Genomic DNA, 18,865 nt, shown 5'->3' with positions numbered 1-18,865 from the left:
AAAATGGGTCACTCTGAGACACATCTCGTAGGAACAGGCAACGTCAACTGACAGCTGTTCATCCTGTAGGCAATGTGAGCAACATGAGCACATACAAACATTTAAATGGATATTTTTAATAGTTTAAAATATATATGAATTATGAGAATTATAAGTGGCTTTTTAATTGCTCATACTCTTTAGTCATAACAAATTCAGTGGTTGTTCTCACTCATGTATAGCATAATGGCAGTTGGGACGTTGGTTTTTATTCTCATGACATTTTTAGAACAGAATCTGACCCATACCTCCTTCTAGTTTTTGCTCAATGTTCAGTAAGAAGATGAATGATTTTATGATGGCCTATGAGCTTGTTGATCGTCCTGGTGAGCAGCAGCTGCAAAATCTGATGCAGTTTACTGTGTGACAGAGCTGAATGTCACGCACTAAGTCATTTGAAGAGGAGCCAAGCTAATATTCCTTACTGGGTTACAATGCCCACTAAAATGTTTTGATGGAATTAGGATAGTAGATTCATCATGGAAATTTCGGAACTCCCATTTTGGGCGCACTGAAAATGCATTGTTCAGATGAACAAGCTATTTATACAGGCGTGTTGTATAATACTGGATACTCCTTTAATCCTTTCATAATCCAGACGTTGCCATATGGACAAACTGCACAGATTGATTTTGAGGATGCCTCACTGGATAAACAAATACCCTGCTTCGGTTAACTAGCTGAGCTTTTGTGTTAGTGTATCAGGAAAAAAAATGCTTTTCAGCATAGAGTTTATTTGCAGTGACATATAAAATGAGACTGATGTCAATCAACATGGATTTAAGGCAGCTTGTTTGACAAGCAGCTCATGATGGTTTGGACAGTTATCTGGAGGGCTTTCTTTCAGTACTTCATTACTTGTAGCAAATGCATGGCCTTTCCAATGTGGAATCACCTTGCATGAGAATGCACACAGTTTCCTCTAGTGTTTTGGTTTCAGTGATGTACCTGCGTTCATTTTGCTTAATGCCATAACGGGTTATTTAGTTTTGTTATCAACCTCTGCTTTCTCAATCTTCTGTCCTGTGAGGAACTGCCATATTCCTCCCCTGTAGTTTTCATTCCCCAGGGCGTATACAAAGGCATCCACCGTTGGCACAGTCTTGGCAATAATGGCAGGAATCTGTCAGGAGACATGATATTTATTAATAGGAAAATGCACTGAGGAGCCAATGGGCTGACTTCAGCCTAGCCCTAGTTTCCTTTCACCAAACAAATGCCTGTCTCCAGTGGCAGTGGCTTGCTACCCCCAGAGAGATGAGAGGAAAAGGCAATTTGGTCAGTTGAAGGCCATTGCTCAGGAAATTATAGTCTCCAAGAGAAAGAATTTAGATCAGCGTTATCTGAAACTGCAATATTTCAGTTGAGAGTGAACACAAACATTTAGGAGGAGAGAAGGGTGTGCCATGGACACCCTCTGATGGATACATGGGCTAATATTGCTAACATGTTTTATGGGAGATGCTGAATGCTTAAGTAACGCATTTGGTGACCTTAAACTGGGCTGATTTTTGGAGACTGAATGAAAGTTGAAAGGTTTGATGTGATATTACTGAGTCCCAGAGGTAGTCTTGGAACCAGAACTTATAGAAAAAAGGGAAAAAAACCCAGCATAACGCTGAGTGATCAATTGCAGCTTCCCTGAGGAGAGAGAAGTATTTGAAAAATGAATGAGACAAACAGTCTCTACAAAATTGACAATTTTGAGCTGGTACTGGACTCTGGGGAGGGCATAAAAAGTTCCTACAAGCCATGAAGAGATATAGACCCCTAACTGACAGCTGAAGAAAAAAACCTGGCGTTGTAAATTGTTTCTTGATCAAAGCAATAATGTAATGCCTGTTATATCACTGTGTTTAGATGTTTTGCCTTACAATCTACTCATTATCTGCATTTTAACAAGTAAAACCAATTGTAAAAGAGTGACAGAGAGAGGAGAGTAAGGAGAATGGCCTTGTTTGAATTCCCTCGGGTGGTGCAGACATACCATGCGGTATTTGGGTGAAATGAACATCACGTTGTCAACTGCTGCGTAGAAACATAATAGGCAGTAAGGACCCCAGCAAATGACCAGTGTCTTCAATGGTAAACCAGTATTAAACTGAAAAAGAAGAGCAGTAAATTCCTTTGTGTTTCGCAACCAAACACTGCAACGAGCAGGTGGGACAAATCCTGTGAGACTGTGGTTTGTGTTCAGGGGCAGGAGGGGCTCAAGAGCAGTGTACCCTGTGTCACTGCTGCTTTGCTGTCGATGCCGGAGGTGTGTGAGAACAGCTCCCTTTGTATGGAGAGCTGCCTGTGCAGCAAGCCCAGGAGCCCTGTTCTAGGGACTGGGTGGGGAGTGACAGCTGCTCCTGGACAGAGGTGATAAAGCACCTTTTGGTAGATCAGTTAAATCAGTGTGTCTGCTAGATGTAGAAGACATGGCCAGCACTTGCTGCTGAGGGGGTAAGGAAAGGTGTAAATTCAAAAACAAATGAAAAGGAATGACATTTTGTTGCCTTCTTAAAGGGTCTCGCAACAAATAATCTGTGTGAAACTACAACTATTTCAGTGCCGCAAATGGATGCAGTGCTACCCATGGTGTTCATGGCCAGCTGTTCCCAGGTATCTTATAAATATATTGATGAACAAGGAAGTGAAAATTTAATCCTTAAATTTCCTGCATTGGAACTACCCTGCACAGTTATAGAATATTTTAAGAAAGAAATCACACCCTATTGCATAAACTCACTGGAAAAAAAAAAGATAATAAAGAACACTGTGTGATTTGTACAAGAAATATGTAAAGGTCCCATGTATTTATTCCAGACAGATATAAACGAGTCTGCCTGACTGTCCTTTTACTGATGTAACATCCCTCTTGAGAACTGACTGTCTTTACTGAGTGCAGGGGTCAGACTGTGCCTGCCAGCCAAGCATAGTGCCCCAGACTGTATAGCCTGCACCTGAGGAAACAACTCATCATCACCACATTACATTCCCATAAAACTGCCAAGTCAGAGCAATTCCTTTGTTTCCAGCTCATAAAGATTTCTGAATTTCCTCAGCCAAGTGTAAACACATATATAGGAAGAGCCTTCCCCCTCTATGGGGTGTCTGTGTATTTCCTTGCAGTGCTGCCGTTCTGACTGACTTCCTCTGTGATAAGCTAAGAGCCAGTAGCAAAGCAGGAAATAATGGTTCTTCTGAGCAAAATTTCACAGGATGAATGTTGATAGGCTATTAGAAAATATTCTGCATGCTGTGTTTTTGTTTGTTTGGCTAGAGTTAGACCAGTGCTGGTGGAGGGGAATCCTCAGGGTCACTAGCCTGCCCCCCACTTTGATGGGGACCTGTTTGCAGCACTAGGTCAGGGCAGATGTGTCTGGTCAAGTCTTGAAGTCTTTAAGGATGAGGTTTCCACAAACTTTCTGGTTGGCCCCATCCTGTGTTGTGCTACCCTCCTATCCAAGTAACACTGGGGAGCTAGCACAGAGGGAGCTGAGCCAAAGCCTATGTGAAAGAAATTGGCTTTTTGAGGACTTTGCCCTATTTTGGCAAAGGAGTTGTAGGGGCTGAGGAACCTTTCTTACCTTATACTGCCCACTTTTCTTGAACTTCTGGTGTATGGACTGATAGGCTGTCAGCATGATGAAGCCCGGTATCATGAAATTGAAAATTGACAGAGCAAAAAGGAACGTGATATAGTTTCTGGAGAGGTTGAGGAGGGAAAAAAAGAGGTTGTTAATTCCTCTCTAAGGCACCTCTGTAAGCTTGCTGTAAGTATTCATTAACCTGTATTTTTAAAAGCACCAGAACCAGTTGTCAACGTGCTTTAGGTGCAACATTTACTGGAGGCTGGTTGTGTGTGGGATTGGGATGGATAATACTGGAGAAAATTACAACAGGTATTTGGTTTCTAAAGCCAGGCACCCCTACTCAGACATCTGTGCTAGGCTGTATAAAACCAAAACCATTCTGAAGGAGTTTCAGGTCCCAAACCCAGAAAAGATGGGCAAGGGAGTAGCAGAAACATGAGCACCAGGCTCTGCTACAGAGAAAGCTGTTACTGTTCCCACGTACTGCCACGTGAGTCAAGGCAGCTCAGGCCATGCCTGCCTTGCCCCAGCCACTGGGAAGGGAGATCTGCCCCAGCAGCAACGATGGGGTGGAACTGGGGGTTTTGGTGTGCTGCTAGGGCCACCCGCAGCTTCACCCCCCTCACATGGGAGCTGGCCCCTGCCCTCACCTGTCCCCTTTGCTGTAGTCCAGAGTGCAGCAGGTTCGGAGGGGTTCGTAATCGTATTCCCCCCAGCCCAGCAAGGGCATTACAGCCCAAAAAGCAGCAAAGAGCCACACAAACACCATCATGGAGAAGGCTGTGCTCCACTGCATCTTGCTCCCTGCGGGAAGAGAAAAAGGGTTTCTGTGCTTGGAGTGAAATTAGTGGACAAAGCTGGCTGGCTCTGTGGGGCCAGAGCCAAGTTCCCTGGCCCCTGGGCCTCAGGCAGAAACAAGCCATGGTCTGTGTTTTGTAGCCTGAAGCTGACCTGAGTCTGGAGGAATCAACCTTGCATAAAATATGAAGGAAGCTTTTAGGCTTTGTGAAACAGCAAATTGTACTTCCCTTTTGTATGCTTTACTTAGACAAATACTGCATTACTGCTCCGCTTGGTACCACACTGGAGATAAAGCTGCTGTTACAAACATTATATTCTTGTGTTTTGAGATTGTGTTTAAATACTCAGGCAGAGAGTAGAAGGAACAGGGCAGTGCAAAGCTAATCAGCTAAAGCCCCACTGCAAGGTGTGGGTCAGATCAGAAATATGACTCTACGCACACTCCCCAGCTGCTGCCTACTTCCTTCTGGCACTGCCAGGAGTGCAGGGCATGTGTGGATTTTAAATATAAGCTTTTCTAAAATCACTGCTCATCAATATATATGTGAATGTATATACGCAAGCTGACAACAGGTCTTGTTCTAAAAATACTCCTAGTCAAATTATTTTGCCCTAAAGACCATTACTGAGCCTGGAACAGGACATGTGAATCTCGGTGTTAGCAATTTTTTTCTAACTTTATAATAAAAATGATCAGTTGTACCTATCTTATCCAGTTCTATAAAATACCACAAGAATAAGTCAATGAATTAAATGAAAGATTGGAAACTTCAGAAGACACAGGAAGTATTTCTTCATGGAGGAGGCAGACAGGCTTCCCCACTGCTGAAGCACATTGTGTTAGCCTCCCCGCTTGCGTGCAGAAAGACCTGGATAATTTTGTTATTGAGGTTAATGTCTGTAACCCTGCTGGTGCTGAATAGCTTGTGATGCCAGCTGCACCAACAAGGAGCATAGTGACTTCTCCCACTACTCCTTTCTAATCAAATCTCCCATTAGGGAGATGTAATGATGTAATTTTCACTGAGTCTGGGAAGTGATCTTTTCATCTGCCTTTAATGGCAGCATCATGACAGCAGGCCAGCAAGATTCAGGCCAATTCTGACCCGTCTCAGAAAGGTGAAGGACTGGAGGTGAAATGCATAATGTGACACCCTGCCACGGGATCAGACGTGTCTGACTCGTGGGTGAAGGGCATGTAGGGGCCTCACGGGCTAGAGACCCCATGAGGCAGTAGCTGCAGGAAGGACCGCAAACTCTAAAGTAGCTATTTTGTGTTGTACTATCCTTGTATATTTTAAAGACGGATAACAAAGTAGGTATGTTCTTGAAATCGCCCTTTTACAAGAATGATGATTCTACCTCTGTCCTTTTCCTTATCTTCCAAAAGTTCTTCAGGGAAAAGAATAGAGTTTGAATTGCATTAAAAATCAACTTGGAAAAAATGTTTGGTGCAGGTGTTCAAAAATTAGTTATGGGAAAAGACAGTTGTTCACATTGCAGTGAAATACCAATAAAAAAGTAAAGAAAATCCTTTTTAGTAAATAATCCATCTTTTAATATGGTACTTACAAAAAATTTATTGATTATTTTTAGTAATTTAAAACATTATTTTTTAGAAATTACTAATGCAGAATTATTAATAATGACTAATATTTGTCTTTTGTATAAAAGAGATACTTTGGATGCAAGGGCTCAAGTGTTGCTTAGTAGTACTGGCATGATTCTAGAATGACATAGATGAAAATAAAGACCAAAGAAGCAATGTAGCCTAAATTGTCTTTCAGAACTGCATCCTATTTATGTACATGCTTAAACAAGCATGTTAGAGTTGTTACTCATCCAAGGTTTCCATTTCCATTTGTGTTCTACATAGCGGTTCTTGTAGCTTGGCTTTACACAACCGTAACTTGAAATTCAATCAGGACAAAGCTTATTACATAAGCTGTCAGGTTCGTTTTGTGTTTTACATATTCTAGCAACATTTTAAAGGCATTATCAAAAGCAACTGCACTGAAACCTGGATATGAATTTTGTTTCTTTTAAACCAAGCTCATGCCAAAAGTAGCTTTTTTGCTTTGGGAATATGATTTTGTAAGTGGTAAGCCTTCCTGACAGTCTGACAAAAACCCAAACTAAATAGCTAGGGTTTTTTTGTTTCTCAGCGATTCCTATAAAATAGTGAATAACAATTATTTTTCATGGTATCTTGAGACAAAAACTTTGCTCTCTTTCCACCTCATCCTTTCACTTCAAGGACTACTGCAACATTGTGAAGGTCTCAAAAACCGATGGGCCGTGGTGGAGGCACCCCAGTGCTACTGGCTCCCAGCCACACGCTGACACCTTCTGCATCTTTGCATGTAAGAAAAAGGTCCTTGCATTGACTAATTTTGCCCTTGACTGCTTGGACAGCGTTGGAGGCATGCTGAAGGCCGCCCCTGGCACCCATAGTGACAGAGGGTGGCTGATCCAGCTCCTGCATGCGTGTGTGGGGGAGTTGGTAGAAATCTCACCTTCCCTGCTGTTGGCTTGCTCGAAACAGCAGGAGATGCTCTTGCTCCACTGGTTGCCACTACCTCTGGGGTCTTTCACGGCACCCTGTCTCTTGGTGCCACATCTTTCCTCTGGCCCTGTGTGCTACCAGCCCCAGCTGTGCATGCAGGCAACAAGAAAGCTGTGAGGCTGAAACGGCTTTCAAATATGTCTTATCAAGAGTGTTGTTAATGAAGATTTCTATGTTTAGTTTTTTAACAGGAAAAGTGTGGCTCACAGTACCCTCTAGGGGAACCTCCACTACACTTTTGGCTGGCAGTGCCCTGCCTCGGTTCCCCCTCTGCCATGGCTGGGCTGTGGGGAGCAATGCGAGACAGCACTTCTTAATTTGCATTAGCTTTCTTTTTTCCTTTATTTTCCTAATTTTTTTGCTTTAATGCTTGTGCCTCTTCTAAAAAAACTGTAAGAAAAAGTTTAGTTTAGTTACTTTCCCATAGATGTTAGAGAACGTCATTTTTTCTTATTAACTGTAGAATAAAAGGACCATGCAATAATGGAGTCTGACAGCAGGCATGCCTCAACAGCTTCCATTTGGAAAGTTCATCTTTGGAGATGAGTTCGTATGTTCTCTCTCCTCACATTTAAGGAGTCCTATTCTGGATGGCAAAATGATATTAATGGTGAAATAGTCCTGGTGAAATCAGGTTCTGCTTGACCCTCCAGAAAACATTTAATGACATATCAGAAGTAGCTAGAAATATATGTAAAATTAAACAAATTTGATGTTATTTTAGTTTTACCTAGAAAAAATACTTTCAGCACAAGAACAGTGAAAGAATCATGCTTTGTTCACATGGCAAAAAATGTTCTCCTCCCAGAGGGTCAACTTGAAGAGAGCAAATTGAGATCAGTTCAGTTGTTTTTCAGTGCAGAGCAGATAATTTCCTTACCCTAAATGCCTTTTTTGGATGGGTAAAATTTAATGTAATAGCCATATAGGTCCTAATTCAGCTAAATGTGTATGTATGAAGTTCAGCATATGCTTAAGGATATAATTCCTAATTAGAGCCCAGTGCTGGCAATTTGGTCCTGTTAAGTTTAATCACTGCTGTGCCTGGCTTTGTCTCCTTGAAAAGCAAGAGGGAAGCTTCTCTTTTCCGTACTGTGAAATATTAATACAGATGATTTTAAATGGATTCTGTAATTGCTTTGTAACAGAAAGAGGTCACTCTCATAAACAAAAAAACCTCATCGTTTAAAGATTACTAAAATTGTGATATCAAAACTTTAATTTTAGGAAGTGCTAGATAAAGCGTGGAACCTTAATCCTTTTGATTACACTGGCCAGTTTTTAATGACTTAATCATAAACTATTTATCCATCTTTCTGAGGGCATTTATAAGTTTGGATTTGTTTCAAGATTTATAAATTGCTCAAACAATTAGCTGATTTTCACAGAAAGAACAAAAAAAGCATCTCTGACATGATGGCTTCCTTTCAGTTAGATTTTAGGCAGGTGTTCAAAAGGAAATTTTCAAACAAAAGGTCAAAAGGATTTTCTAGGATGCAGGGGAAGAAAAAGTCCCTTTTCTTCACTCTTGCAAATGGTTAAGTTGTAATAGCTGATACTTTCCAGAATTATATGGCTTGTAACAGACTTCACATCATGCACCACTTAAAATTGGCAAAATTTGTCAAAGACAAAACTATCTGAAAGTCTTATAAGGGAAAATACATATTAGACATAAGTAAAATAGGTGTTGGTACCTACTTCATCTGCAGTGCAAAAAGCACCAATTACTGATGCTCACAAGTATTCATTTTTGTAGGAATGAGAAAGCTGCATTGCATAAGAGCTTCTTTTGTGCACGTCATTAGAAAAAGCTCTTTAACCTAATAAAGGGATTTTTTTACTCCATTAATTTTTTTTGCTGTGTTTTTCCACAATCATTAAGCTGTCTCTAGACAACCAGTGGCATTTTGTCAAGGGAAACTGATGCATGTGCAAGACTAGATGAAGGAAGTGTGGCATGGCAGGGTGGCTGCAGTGTGACAGGAGGTGAGGGTTTGCTCCTAATTTGACAGAGCTGACAGCTGCGATTTGAGCAAATGGTAGATTGCTAATATTTGAAACTTTAAAACAACCTAGATTTCCTTGAATGTTAAGGATTAGATGAAGCTCACTGCAATTCTACTTCTTGAAATTGAATGCTGCTGTGAAATCCCTCCTGATTTTGTTCGTCTTTTCTCTTGTAATATTGAGAAAAGTACTGACATAAATCACTTCAGGTTTTCCATTTCCTTCTAATTCTTAAAGACTCGTGTAAAATCTTTTAGATTTTATAATGAAAAAAACTGACTATGATCCTTCCCCTCTCCACAAACAGCTGATGGCTGCTACCTCTTCACCAAAATGAACCGCACGTTAGATTGAAATGCCTTCAGCAAAGTCGTCTCTGTGGTAGGTGGCTGCCTGCTTTCAGGTCGCTGACCCCCAGGCTCTCCACCAGCTGCCCCCTGCCTGCCTGATCCCAGTTCCAGTGAGACCTCTCAGGCTGCTGCTTTTCCTTCTTCCCTCGCTATGTTAAGAACATAATTCAGGACGTCTTCCTCATTTGAATGGCGGAAGAACTAACAATGTCTTCCTTGATATAAAATGTCATCCTCTGTCCTGAACACTTGGCTATTGATAGACAGCTTCCTCAGAGTTTGTCCTTTCCTCTTTCACTCTCAGCCACTAACATAAGACTGCTTCTGTGTTCTCCTTTTCCCCTCAACAATCAAATTTTGAAATACAGTAATCTGTTTTCCCATCTTGCTAGTAATTGAGCTGTTCAGGCTCCCTTACGTTTTATTCTTTATTCTACTGTAGCTCCCTCCTCCTTGCTGTGGAAGTAGCATCTCATAGGCCCCAAATTTGTATTTAGGGGATGAAAAGAGAGTTGCCCAGCATGGTTGCCTGGGACGACAAAAGCAAGAAAGGGGAGAGCAGAATGTCTTGAAACTGTAGCTTCTCTATCATGTGTGGTGGTCATGCTATTTTCTTCTGTATGCCAAACAATACCAAGCTGCTCTCTGATGAGTGACGTGTCTAGTTATGAATACAGTTTAAAGGCTAGCAGTCTGTCACTGAGGCTTGTGATGACTTCCAAATCTATAAACCTGGTTAATTTTCAGGACATTGGTCCTGTTTGTGTTATTAGCATCCAGAATGTCTGAAAACTCCCCTTTTCCCCTCATCATTATAGTAATCTCTCACATTCTCTCATCTAATCAAGTATCAAGCTGACGGAATGCCACAACAAAGGTTTTTCTCAGGTAGCTGTTAGAACATAAAAATTTTTGGGATGATGTAGTTGAGTCTCAAAGTACTACCAGTTCCTGTGGAATGAAGATAAAAGGTTGATAGCTTTGTTTTTGAGGCAAGGGTATTCTGTACTTTCTGTGCAGGCACGCAACTCGCACCGGTATCAACAGAAGTTTAATGTATGGATTGAGAACACAGGATAGCCTGTAGGCTTTGGTAGATCAGATCTATGAAATATGAATTAATCTTCCTTGCAATCAGCATGTGAAAGATGAAACTAGAAGTGGCTGGTTTTACTGAAACAGCCAGAGCATGAGCTTTAAAATGCTTCTGGGCTTTTGTTTTTGTTTTGTTGTTCAAAATGTCCAGTAATCGCAGCAACATTTGGCCATCAGTAAGTAACAATTTGAGCAAAGTAAAGAAGCTTGTGCCCTTAGGGTGTCTCTGCTTGTGTTCTTAATGTAGTATGCTCTTGACTGGAGGAGTGCGTGACACAAAAGCATTAAAGTCAGTGTTGCAGAGAGGAAAATGTCTTTCCAAAGACATGCTTGCTTTCAGACTCTCTCTCTTGTAAAATACAGATGTTACTCTTCTAGCTCCAAGCACAATTCAGTGTCCAAAGGGTGTTAGTATGAGTTTAGCTTACAGCCTGTACTATTTGGGGCCTATGTCTGGACGCAGAGGAAAAAAAACATTTCCTTGCCCAAGCTGAATTCTTGACAAAAGTTGCAGAACAAAAAGTTGGCAACTTTTCCACCCTCAACGGGATCATCAGATTGAACATGTTTGCTGTGTGCTCTGGGTGTGTTTTACCACTTGCTGCTTTAATCATACAGAGGCTGTGCCTGAGAGACTGTGCGGATTCTATCAGTGGAGGGGATTGAAGTGCTGCAGCTCAGTGGTTTCTTCCCCAGCTAACCCTTACACTTTCATTTACAAAATAGTTTATGAAGCAGTCTGAGAAACCTATGCCTTAGTGCAAGAAAGGGAGGGCTGCATTGTTTATTAGCGTTGCCAAAAGGGCGCTTTTTTGGGGGAGTGGTGTGGTCGCATGAGGTGCTCTGGACTCCTCACTCCTCTGGAAAGAGCCTGGCTTTATCAGGAAACATGATATGCATAAGAGGAACTCATCCGTTTCTCCCAGGTGGCAGAGCTCCCACATGACTGCTAAAATGGCCAAATTGTGGATTTGGGCATTCCTAGCATTACGGAATACTAGGATGTCCTTTCAGAATAAGTTTGTATTTCACATCATGTGTCTTTCTCTTTTCCTAATGAGGGCTATGAGGTTGTACACCCTGTGTTTGTCACAGTCCTTGCCTAGTAACTTTTGAAAGCATTGGCTACTTAAAAGTAAACTGGAGGGGGACATGGGGACTGACAGGTACTAAGTTGTTGCATTTAATATGAAAACAGGTGTCTGGGGAGAGATGAGGCCCCGTGAAAACACTCATAGCTAAGTCAGCACAAGTCTATCTTATTAGACAAAATGGAACATCACCCCTGTGCATGTTATTAAGAAGAAAGCAGGTTTTGACAGCTCCACTGCTCGTAAGGCTGCTAATCTGTTTTACAGCAGATGATAATGCCCCTTGTTGTGCTTCCTGATTTCTTTGCTAAGAGAGTACAGTCATTCACCTGTTCTCCCCATCTGCAGTGGTGGCTGGAGCACAGCTGGAGCCCTAGCACAAATCCTAGCAGTCTGCAGATGCCAAATCCAGCTTGGCACCCAAATTCAGCAGAAATTTCCACTCATGTTACACGAATGCACAAATGCAATACCAGTAAAGTTTTGAAGGAAGTTTGTGATAAAAGACAGAGCATATCTGTCTCTACAAATCCATGTATTTGATGACCCTGTCAACCTCTATTTCTCACCTAAATCAAAAATATGCTTTCATAAATAAGTCCACAAAAAAGAAAAATTTATTTTTCCTGGGTTGATCTCCCTGTTTGATATTAGATTTTCATTGAATTCAGCTCAGGTGTCAGAGATAGTTAAAAACTAAATTGGAAAACAAACCCACACCAAAAACTGGCCTTTACTAAGAGAAGAAGAATAACACATCCGTCCTCTCATCAGTACTTAAAAATAGTTCTGCCACTTTCAGTGAAACTTGCAGATAATTTTTTCCTTGTATGAAAACAAGTGTACCAAGTTCCAGTGTTCATAAAGGGGCCTGGAACATAGCACAAACCCCACAAATGGCTCTTGGACCTCAGAGCTCCTTGTGTCACACAGTGAGGCTGCTGAGCTCTGTCTGCCCAATCGCACTTCTGCAGAAGGACTGTGCTGTGGGCTCTGTTCCAGGTGCTGTCTCTGCAGAGGCAGCTCTAGCTACACTGAATTTATCTGTAATTAGCAAGCTTTGCATGGGCATAAAGATCTATCTGGTATGCAGCAGGGTGTTGGATGGAAGCCCAAGGTGCATAGATTTTTCTTCAATATGAAGAGTTGGGTTTCGTTTGGGGTTACTTATGGAGAAAATGAAAGCATGGCAAGAGGGTTGCAACTTGGATATGATCTGGAAGAGGAAATAGCTCCTGAAGGTCGTTGCTTAGTGCCCCCTATATAGGAAGAGGTCTTTTGGAGAGATTGTTTATATTTGCTCTATCTCTAGTGTCTAAGATGAGTGAACTTACCTATAAGATACATCAATAATAAATTCTCTGAAATCTAAACAAGCTGCCTTATAGCAGGATCTGGGTAAGGTTGCTATGTAAATTGTAGCTCTTACTTGTACAGTAGTGATAATACCGGTCCCAGGCAACTGCTGCGCTGGAGCTAATGCTGGCTAGTGCTGTCAAGAAGCCCTGGAATCCATGAATTTGGCAGCCATCAGAGCCGTAAGGCCAGTATCTGTCAACAAACAAGGCATATGCTAAGAAAATGATAGAAAAAGGTGAAGGCATGTTTGGAAATTGTATTAACGGAGAAGGTAAAATGATAGCCTGCGTCTGTGCTTTGTAAGTCTGACAAACCTTGTGAAAGATGTTACTGTGGTTGCCTTTTGGTATCTGCCAACATTTATCTTGCTGAGGTGTCTGATACAGTAGAACAGCTATTTTCACACTTAATATGAAAAAGAAAATATAACCCTACACTTATGTATTGGAGAATGTTAATTTGAAATATGCATTTCCTCCAATTCTCTATATCTTCAAAATTTGCACCCACTGGGAGCAGCGAATTTGTCAACATGTGAAAGTGGCAAATGAGTAATAACCTTTTGGAAAGTCAGTGTTCACCACACAACACAGTACAAAAGCTCACAACAAATAAAACCGTCCCTGACAGCAGGCCCAAGCCTCCAAATCACTTTGGAGATATAGAATGAAAAGAACCATGAGATGGTCTCATGTAGCAGACATGAGCTGACATGTGCCTTCAATATCCTGGTCACTCACGGCAGGGAGTCTTGGCTTTTTTCTGTGCTCATCTAACCTGACTGTTCACACATAAGTCTGTCTGTGAGATGGAAATCTCCAGCGATGTCATTTACCATGTTTCTACATTGGTACAATTCCTGAGGAGGCTAGCCCTGGAAGTCCCTTTGAACAGGAGATAGCTAGTTGCTTGGGACACTGGGGAATTTCTGCTCCCACTTAAAAGAAAAAGTCCTACATGTTAAAACCAAGCTCGTTTTGATGTATTGACCTTAGCTTCTCAGTTTTCATTCAGTAAAGTTACAGACTTCAGTGAGACACAGGTGTCTGAAACTAGAGTGACCTATACAGGAGTTAAAATAGTGTTGAGTAAGGACTCATTGGAGCTTATTATTGACTCATTATTGTTTTTAAAAAAAGTTTTTTTATTCCTTAAGAGAGAATAAAATTGTGATATTCTGGCTTGAAATTTATTTCTGTTCTCTATTGAAGATATTCCCAGGGTTTAAAAATATGCTACTTCGGTAGAATTATTCATCAGCTGTTTTATAGGGTGATGGAGATTTTTGAGGATTGTGATTTATTTGTTGTAATTATTCACCAAAATGCTTGATGTTGTTTCTGTTCTCTGATTGAACAATTGATGTGTGAAAATGTGGAAGATCAAATATGTCATAACTGATGTGAACTCCCTGCTAACAGATCTGCATTTTCCTTTTCTACAAGCTGCTCATATACGTACTTTAATGGAAAGGTTCATAAAAAAATTGAAAGGTTTGCAGGTACATTTGAGGTTGTCCTAGTTTGAGAGCATAAGGATAAAAACTTTCTGGGGCTGCCTAGACCCCGTGGCAATCACAGTGGGGTAGTGGGAGCAGCTGTGCCTATGGGAGAGGAGAGGCTGAGTCAGGTGACCCAAATGGACCAATCACGGTGTTCCTTCCCATGGTGCTCAGTATATAAGGGCCCCTGAGAAGAGCCCTGAGAATGTTGGTGCCTGTTGTGCTGGAAGCATTGCCATTGGCTCTTCACTAGCTTTCCCTGTGCTGCTGGTATTCCTGCCTCCTGTTTTCATGCTGCAGAGGAGCACTTTTTGTTTCAACAGGTTGACTTTCCCCTACCTCCCTGGGTGGGAGTGGCACACCTGCTTTTTTTTTTTTTTTGACTATCATTAGGACTCTGGACTCAGGCATTCCCATCTGCTGCTGAGTCCAGCCTAGAACCTTTTCCACTTGCGACGTAGTTGCCATCCAGAAGGTGGGGGTTCTGTATTAAAATATTCTCTTGTATCTTTGAGTATGTTTGTATACTTGTATAATATCTTTATGTAGTTTAACATCATTATTATTGTTAATATTACTTTTCTATTTAACTGGTTTAAGGCTTTTTATTCTTTTTCAACTTCAAAGTCTCTCTGCCTGGTTCCCCTGTTATCCTCCCCTGGGAGGGTGGTGGTGGGGATCACAGAGAGTGTCTGTCAAAGTTTAGTGGCTGGCCCAGACTTAAATTTTTACAGGGGTCAATCTAGACATTTAGTCAGATGAAAATGTACTACTATTCTGATAGTCAAGTAGTTTGTACTATGATCGCTGGTAAAGCTGTCTGGTTAAATGTCTTCTAGAATCACTTTTATAATATATCAATGATTATATGCAGTCAAGTCTATCTTTTTAATTTGCCTATTATAAAGTCTCATCTCGCTGTTTCAGACTGAGAGAATGAGAAGATGGTTAGATGGTATGCTAGAAAGAGAGTAAATTAATTAATTTGATCTTTTAGACCTTAAGCTGTTGATTTTCATGTGGTTCTTCTAAGCATGCTTTAGAAAAGAGAAGATATACCTTAGGAAGCTGGAAAAGGCAGCGATGAATGCATTGACGCAGATCCCACAGTCAGCTAGTGCAATGCTGAGAACCAGCAGGTTGCTGGGTGTTCGGAGTTCTTTGATTTTCCGGAAAGAAATAATTGTCAAGCCATTCAGACAGAAACCAAGCAGGGCTGAAATACAGAATTGTTTCATGTGATTCAACTGGGAGTGGAAAATATCTGCATAATACTGCTGTTTTCTTTAATAATAATTTTCTTTAATAATTCTTTAATAATCACTGTGGAAACTGATGCACAGGGAATATATCTGTAGTGGTCACAGTCTGCACACAAGATACAAAGCCTTTCAGGAGAGAAGTCATAAGTGACAGCTGAAGGCAATGCTTCAAACTGCATCAAGCATGTGGCCAATCATGCAGGCCAGGACTGGTTTAATCTTTTTTGTAATTCTGCCTTTTATTTTAATAGAGAAACCCAATTGTCAGCCCCTATCTGGAGATGTGGGTCAGAGCAAGGGACATGAGGAGGAGGCAGTTTCAGAGGGGCACATGCTGCTTGTGCACATATCTCCAGGGCTGCCTTTGGTAGAGAAATGAGTTGTATTTAACATAAATAGTAACAGTCTTGCGTTTAAGCGTAGAAATCCCTCAGCCATGTTTCAACCAGGCTGCCTCTCTTTGGGCTTCTGTCTAAGGTTAACCTAGACAGTGCTTGAATCACACCAGCTCAATCTTATTACTGCCCTTCTGTATGCATGGAAAGGAATAATTTTATTATAAAGAGCAGTCACTGCTTTTTTTTTTTAAATCACTGCTTTTTTTAAAAAATCTAAGAGATTTAAAAAAACAAAGTTAATGTTGGTCCTCAGAGAGGACCATCCAAGAAACCCTAGATATTCACCCAGCACAAAGCTGTGCCACCCTGAAACCTATTCTTCAGTGGTTTAAACTCAAGCTTTGTCCCTGAAGTTCTTTTCAAGACTGCCTAAATTATTTTAGCTCTGATGAGGCTCTGACTCAACATCCCACCTCTCAGCTTCAGTTAGATGAGAGGCAGTGTGTCTTTTTCTTTGTGTTCTTGGAAAGAGAAATAACATACCACAGAAAAAATCCATATCCCCTGATTCTGTAGTGTAGTTACTTATGCTCATTGTCTTAATTCTGCAGTTACATAAGATGGATGATTTTGTCTAGTTAGAAACCCTTCTCCTGCCTTAATTGATGTCATGGCTGATGTCATAAGCATAGTAATAGTTGATGCGCGTCTTTCATTGCGCAACGCATAACAAAATGTTTGGAGCCATTTGAGATCTGCTGTTCTTATTTCCTCCCTGCCAGCTTACCTCCCACCCACAAGGTAAAACTGTTGCCAACTCTCCCAAATGCAGTGAAGCCTTTAGGAGAGGTAAGTTGTGACCATGTTTAGAGTAGAGCTGAAGAGTTATTACTATATCAACTTTTATCTTTCTCTTGTATTTGGAAGCTCCAGGCTTCACCCCACTCTACTTTCTTGAAGGCCAGCATGTGTGTATAACTAGAGAGCTTACTAAAACTAAAAAATAATAATAAAATTTTTGAGGTTTCATTTTCAGAACACACAAATGTTTCCAGTTAATAAAGTGAACGCAAGGTTTTCTACTTCCCCAGAACTTTTTTGCAAACTGCATTTAGAAGCTGCAGCAAAAAAGGTCTTCATTGCCTTTCTCCCACGATCCTTGAGAAAGAGAAATAATCTTTAATTACTTAATTTGATCTACTGAGTAGAAGCTTTTTCTTCTCTCCCTCTCTTCCAAGGAAGAGTTTCTGACACAGCTTTTCCAGCTGCCGTTTGCAGGCAAATATGATGCTGCCTTCCAGCTGAGTGCACCTTCAGGGAGATGGTGAGCATCCTTCTGTTTCCCATGCTCCATGTCCATGGGGTGAGCTGATGAGCGTTTATCCCATTGTGATGCTACTTCTTCTCCTCCTCCACTGTTGAACCCCATGATCCCTGCATACCCAGCTAAGCAGCACAATGCGATAATGAGGTCCCAGGCCCTTACTGGGATGTAGCCCAGAAGAGACACCAGTGGCTGATACCAAAATAATCCTAGCTACAAGCTTGTCCTTTGCTAGCTTCCAGGTAGATACAAATTTATAGGTTTTGGTGCAGTCTGTCCACAAAGTGGCACATGCCTTAAGAAAAGCCCACATTGGCTAGATTAAATGAATACAGTCTCCTACCTCAAATTTTGCTTCTTAAAACTGTGAGAACATTTGAATCTCATGCAACTATGTTTCTGTTTGTTTTTACCCACTGCTTTTTCATCTTAACCCACGGGCCTCTTTTTACATCTTCCCTCTCGCCTGTCAATCTAAAAGGGGAATGATAGATCGGCTTTGGTGAGTGCCTGGCCTCTGGCCGCCAGGGCCAACCCCCCCACACCCCCCCAGCCACTAACTGCAGTGATCTGGATGTATTCTAACAGTTAACAAGCTATTAGGACCTACCATCTTTGATTATAAGACACTCACCACAGCCTGCAAAACAAGCAGCCCAATTTTATTGAAAGATTATCACTCATTTCAGCATCCTTCCCCCAAGGAAGATAAAATTATCTTTAAAACTCAACATCAAAGTCTTGCATCCTGAATTCTTGGTAAGAAAGCTAAGTAGCAAGTACTTCCCCGCCATAGGGCAGCTGTGTATACAGAGCAGATCTTCACTGCAAACAGCTTGCAGCTCACCTTGATTTTCTCACCAGAAGTACTGGTGATGTAGCCACAGTAACCACGATGGGTCTAGGTCAGCGTGCCACAAATGCTGCTCTTTGCTTCAATTTCCAGTACTTCTCACCAGAAGTACTGGTGATGTAGCCACAGTAACCACGATGGGTCTAGGTCAGCGTGCCACAAATGCTGCTCTTTGCTTCAATTTCCCTTCCTGCTCCTACCAGGAATAATAGGGGCAAAAAACTTATCGTTGCTGAGGTCCCGCACCGAGCTTACCTTCTACCAGCAGGGCAGTGCCGATGGCAAACACCTCTAATTCAGTGAAGCCTTCAGGGAGAGGGTGTGCAGTGACCATACTTTCGATAAAAACGCCAACAGATTTAACCTCTGCCCTCTGCTGTAGCTGTAGGGCTGCCTTTTCTCAGGATTCCCTTTCTTCCACTAGCCCCAGGCTTCTTAAAGGAGCAGCTCACGTGCAGACACATGCTCATTATTATATAAAAGCTTTGGGGTTTTTACTCCCACCCCTACAATCCCTGCAAGAATGTTATTAGCGATGGGACTTGGAGCAACCCGCGCTCCCCCTTCCCCTGCAAATCGTATTTCAGACACCAGCAAAATGAAAGCATTCATTGCGATTACAACAAGTTCTTTGTTGTAGAGACAAGATTAAGAACCCTGTCCAGTTAATGCTTCAACACTGGAAAAGAATTAAA

The 18,865-nt window shown here is 41.5% G+C and overlaps 1 protein-coding gene across 1 annotated transcript; it reads right to left on the bottom strand.

Moving 5' to 3' along the window:
* Nucleotides 1-829: 829 nt before the first annotated feature.
* Nucleotides 830-18,600, bottom strand: RGR (retinal G protein coupled receptor). Its single transcript, XM_009866240.1, has 7 exons — nt 18,426-18,600; nt 15,453-15,609; nt 12,963-13,084; nt 4,271-4,424; nt 3,615-3,732; nt 2,027-2,140; nt 830-1,162 (listed from the first exon to the last, which is right to left on the bottom strand). Exons 1-7 carry the CDS (start codon nt 18,502-18,504, stop codon nt 1,019-1,021), a joined length of 888 nt encoding a protein of 295 aa, XP_009864542.1. The 5' UTR covers nt 18,505-18,600; the 3' UTR covers nt 830-1,018.
* Nucleotides 18,601-18,865: the final 265 nt, after the last annotated feature.

This window comes from Apaloderma vittatum, unplaced genomic scaffold, assembly GCF_000703405.1.
Source record: "Apaloderma vittatum isolate BGI_N311 unplaced genomic scaffold, ASM70340v1 scaffold11703, whole genome shotgun sequence".
NCBI classification, from domain to species: Eukaryota; Metazoa; Chordata; class Aves; order Trogoniformes; family Trogonidae; genus Apaloderma; species Apaloderma vittatum.
The sequence above is the reverse complement of the archived record's forward strand: the minus strand, read 5'-3'. Positions and strand labels throughout refer to the sequence as shown.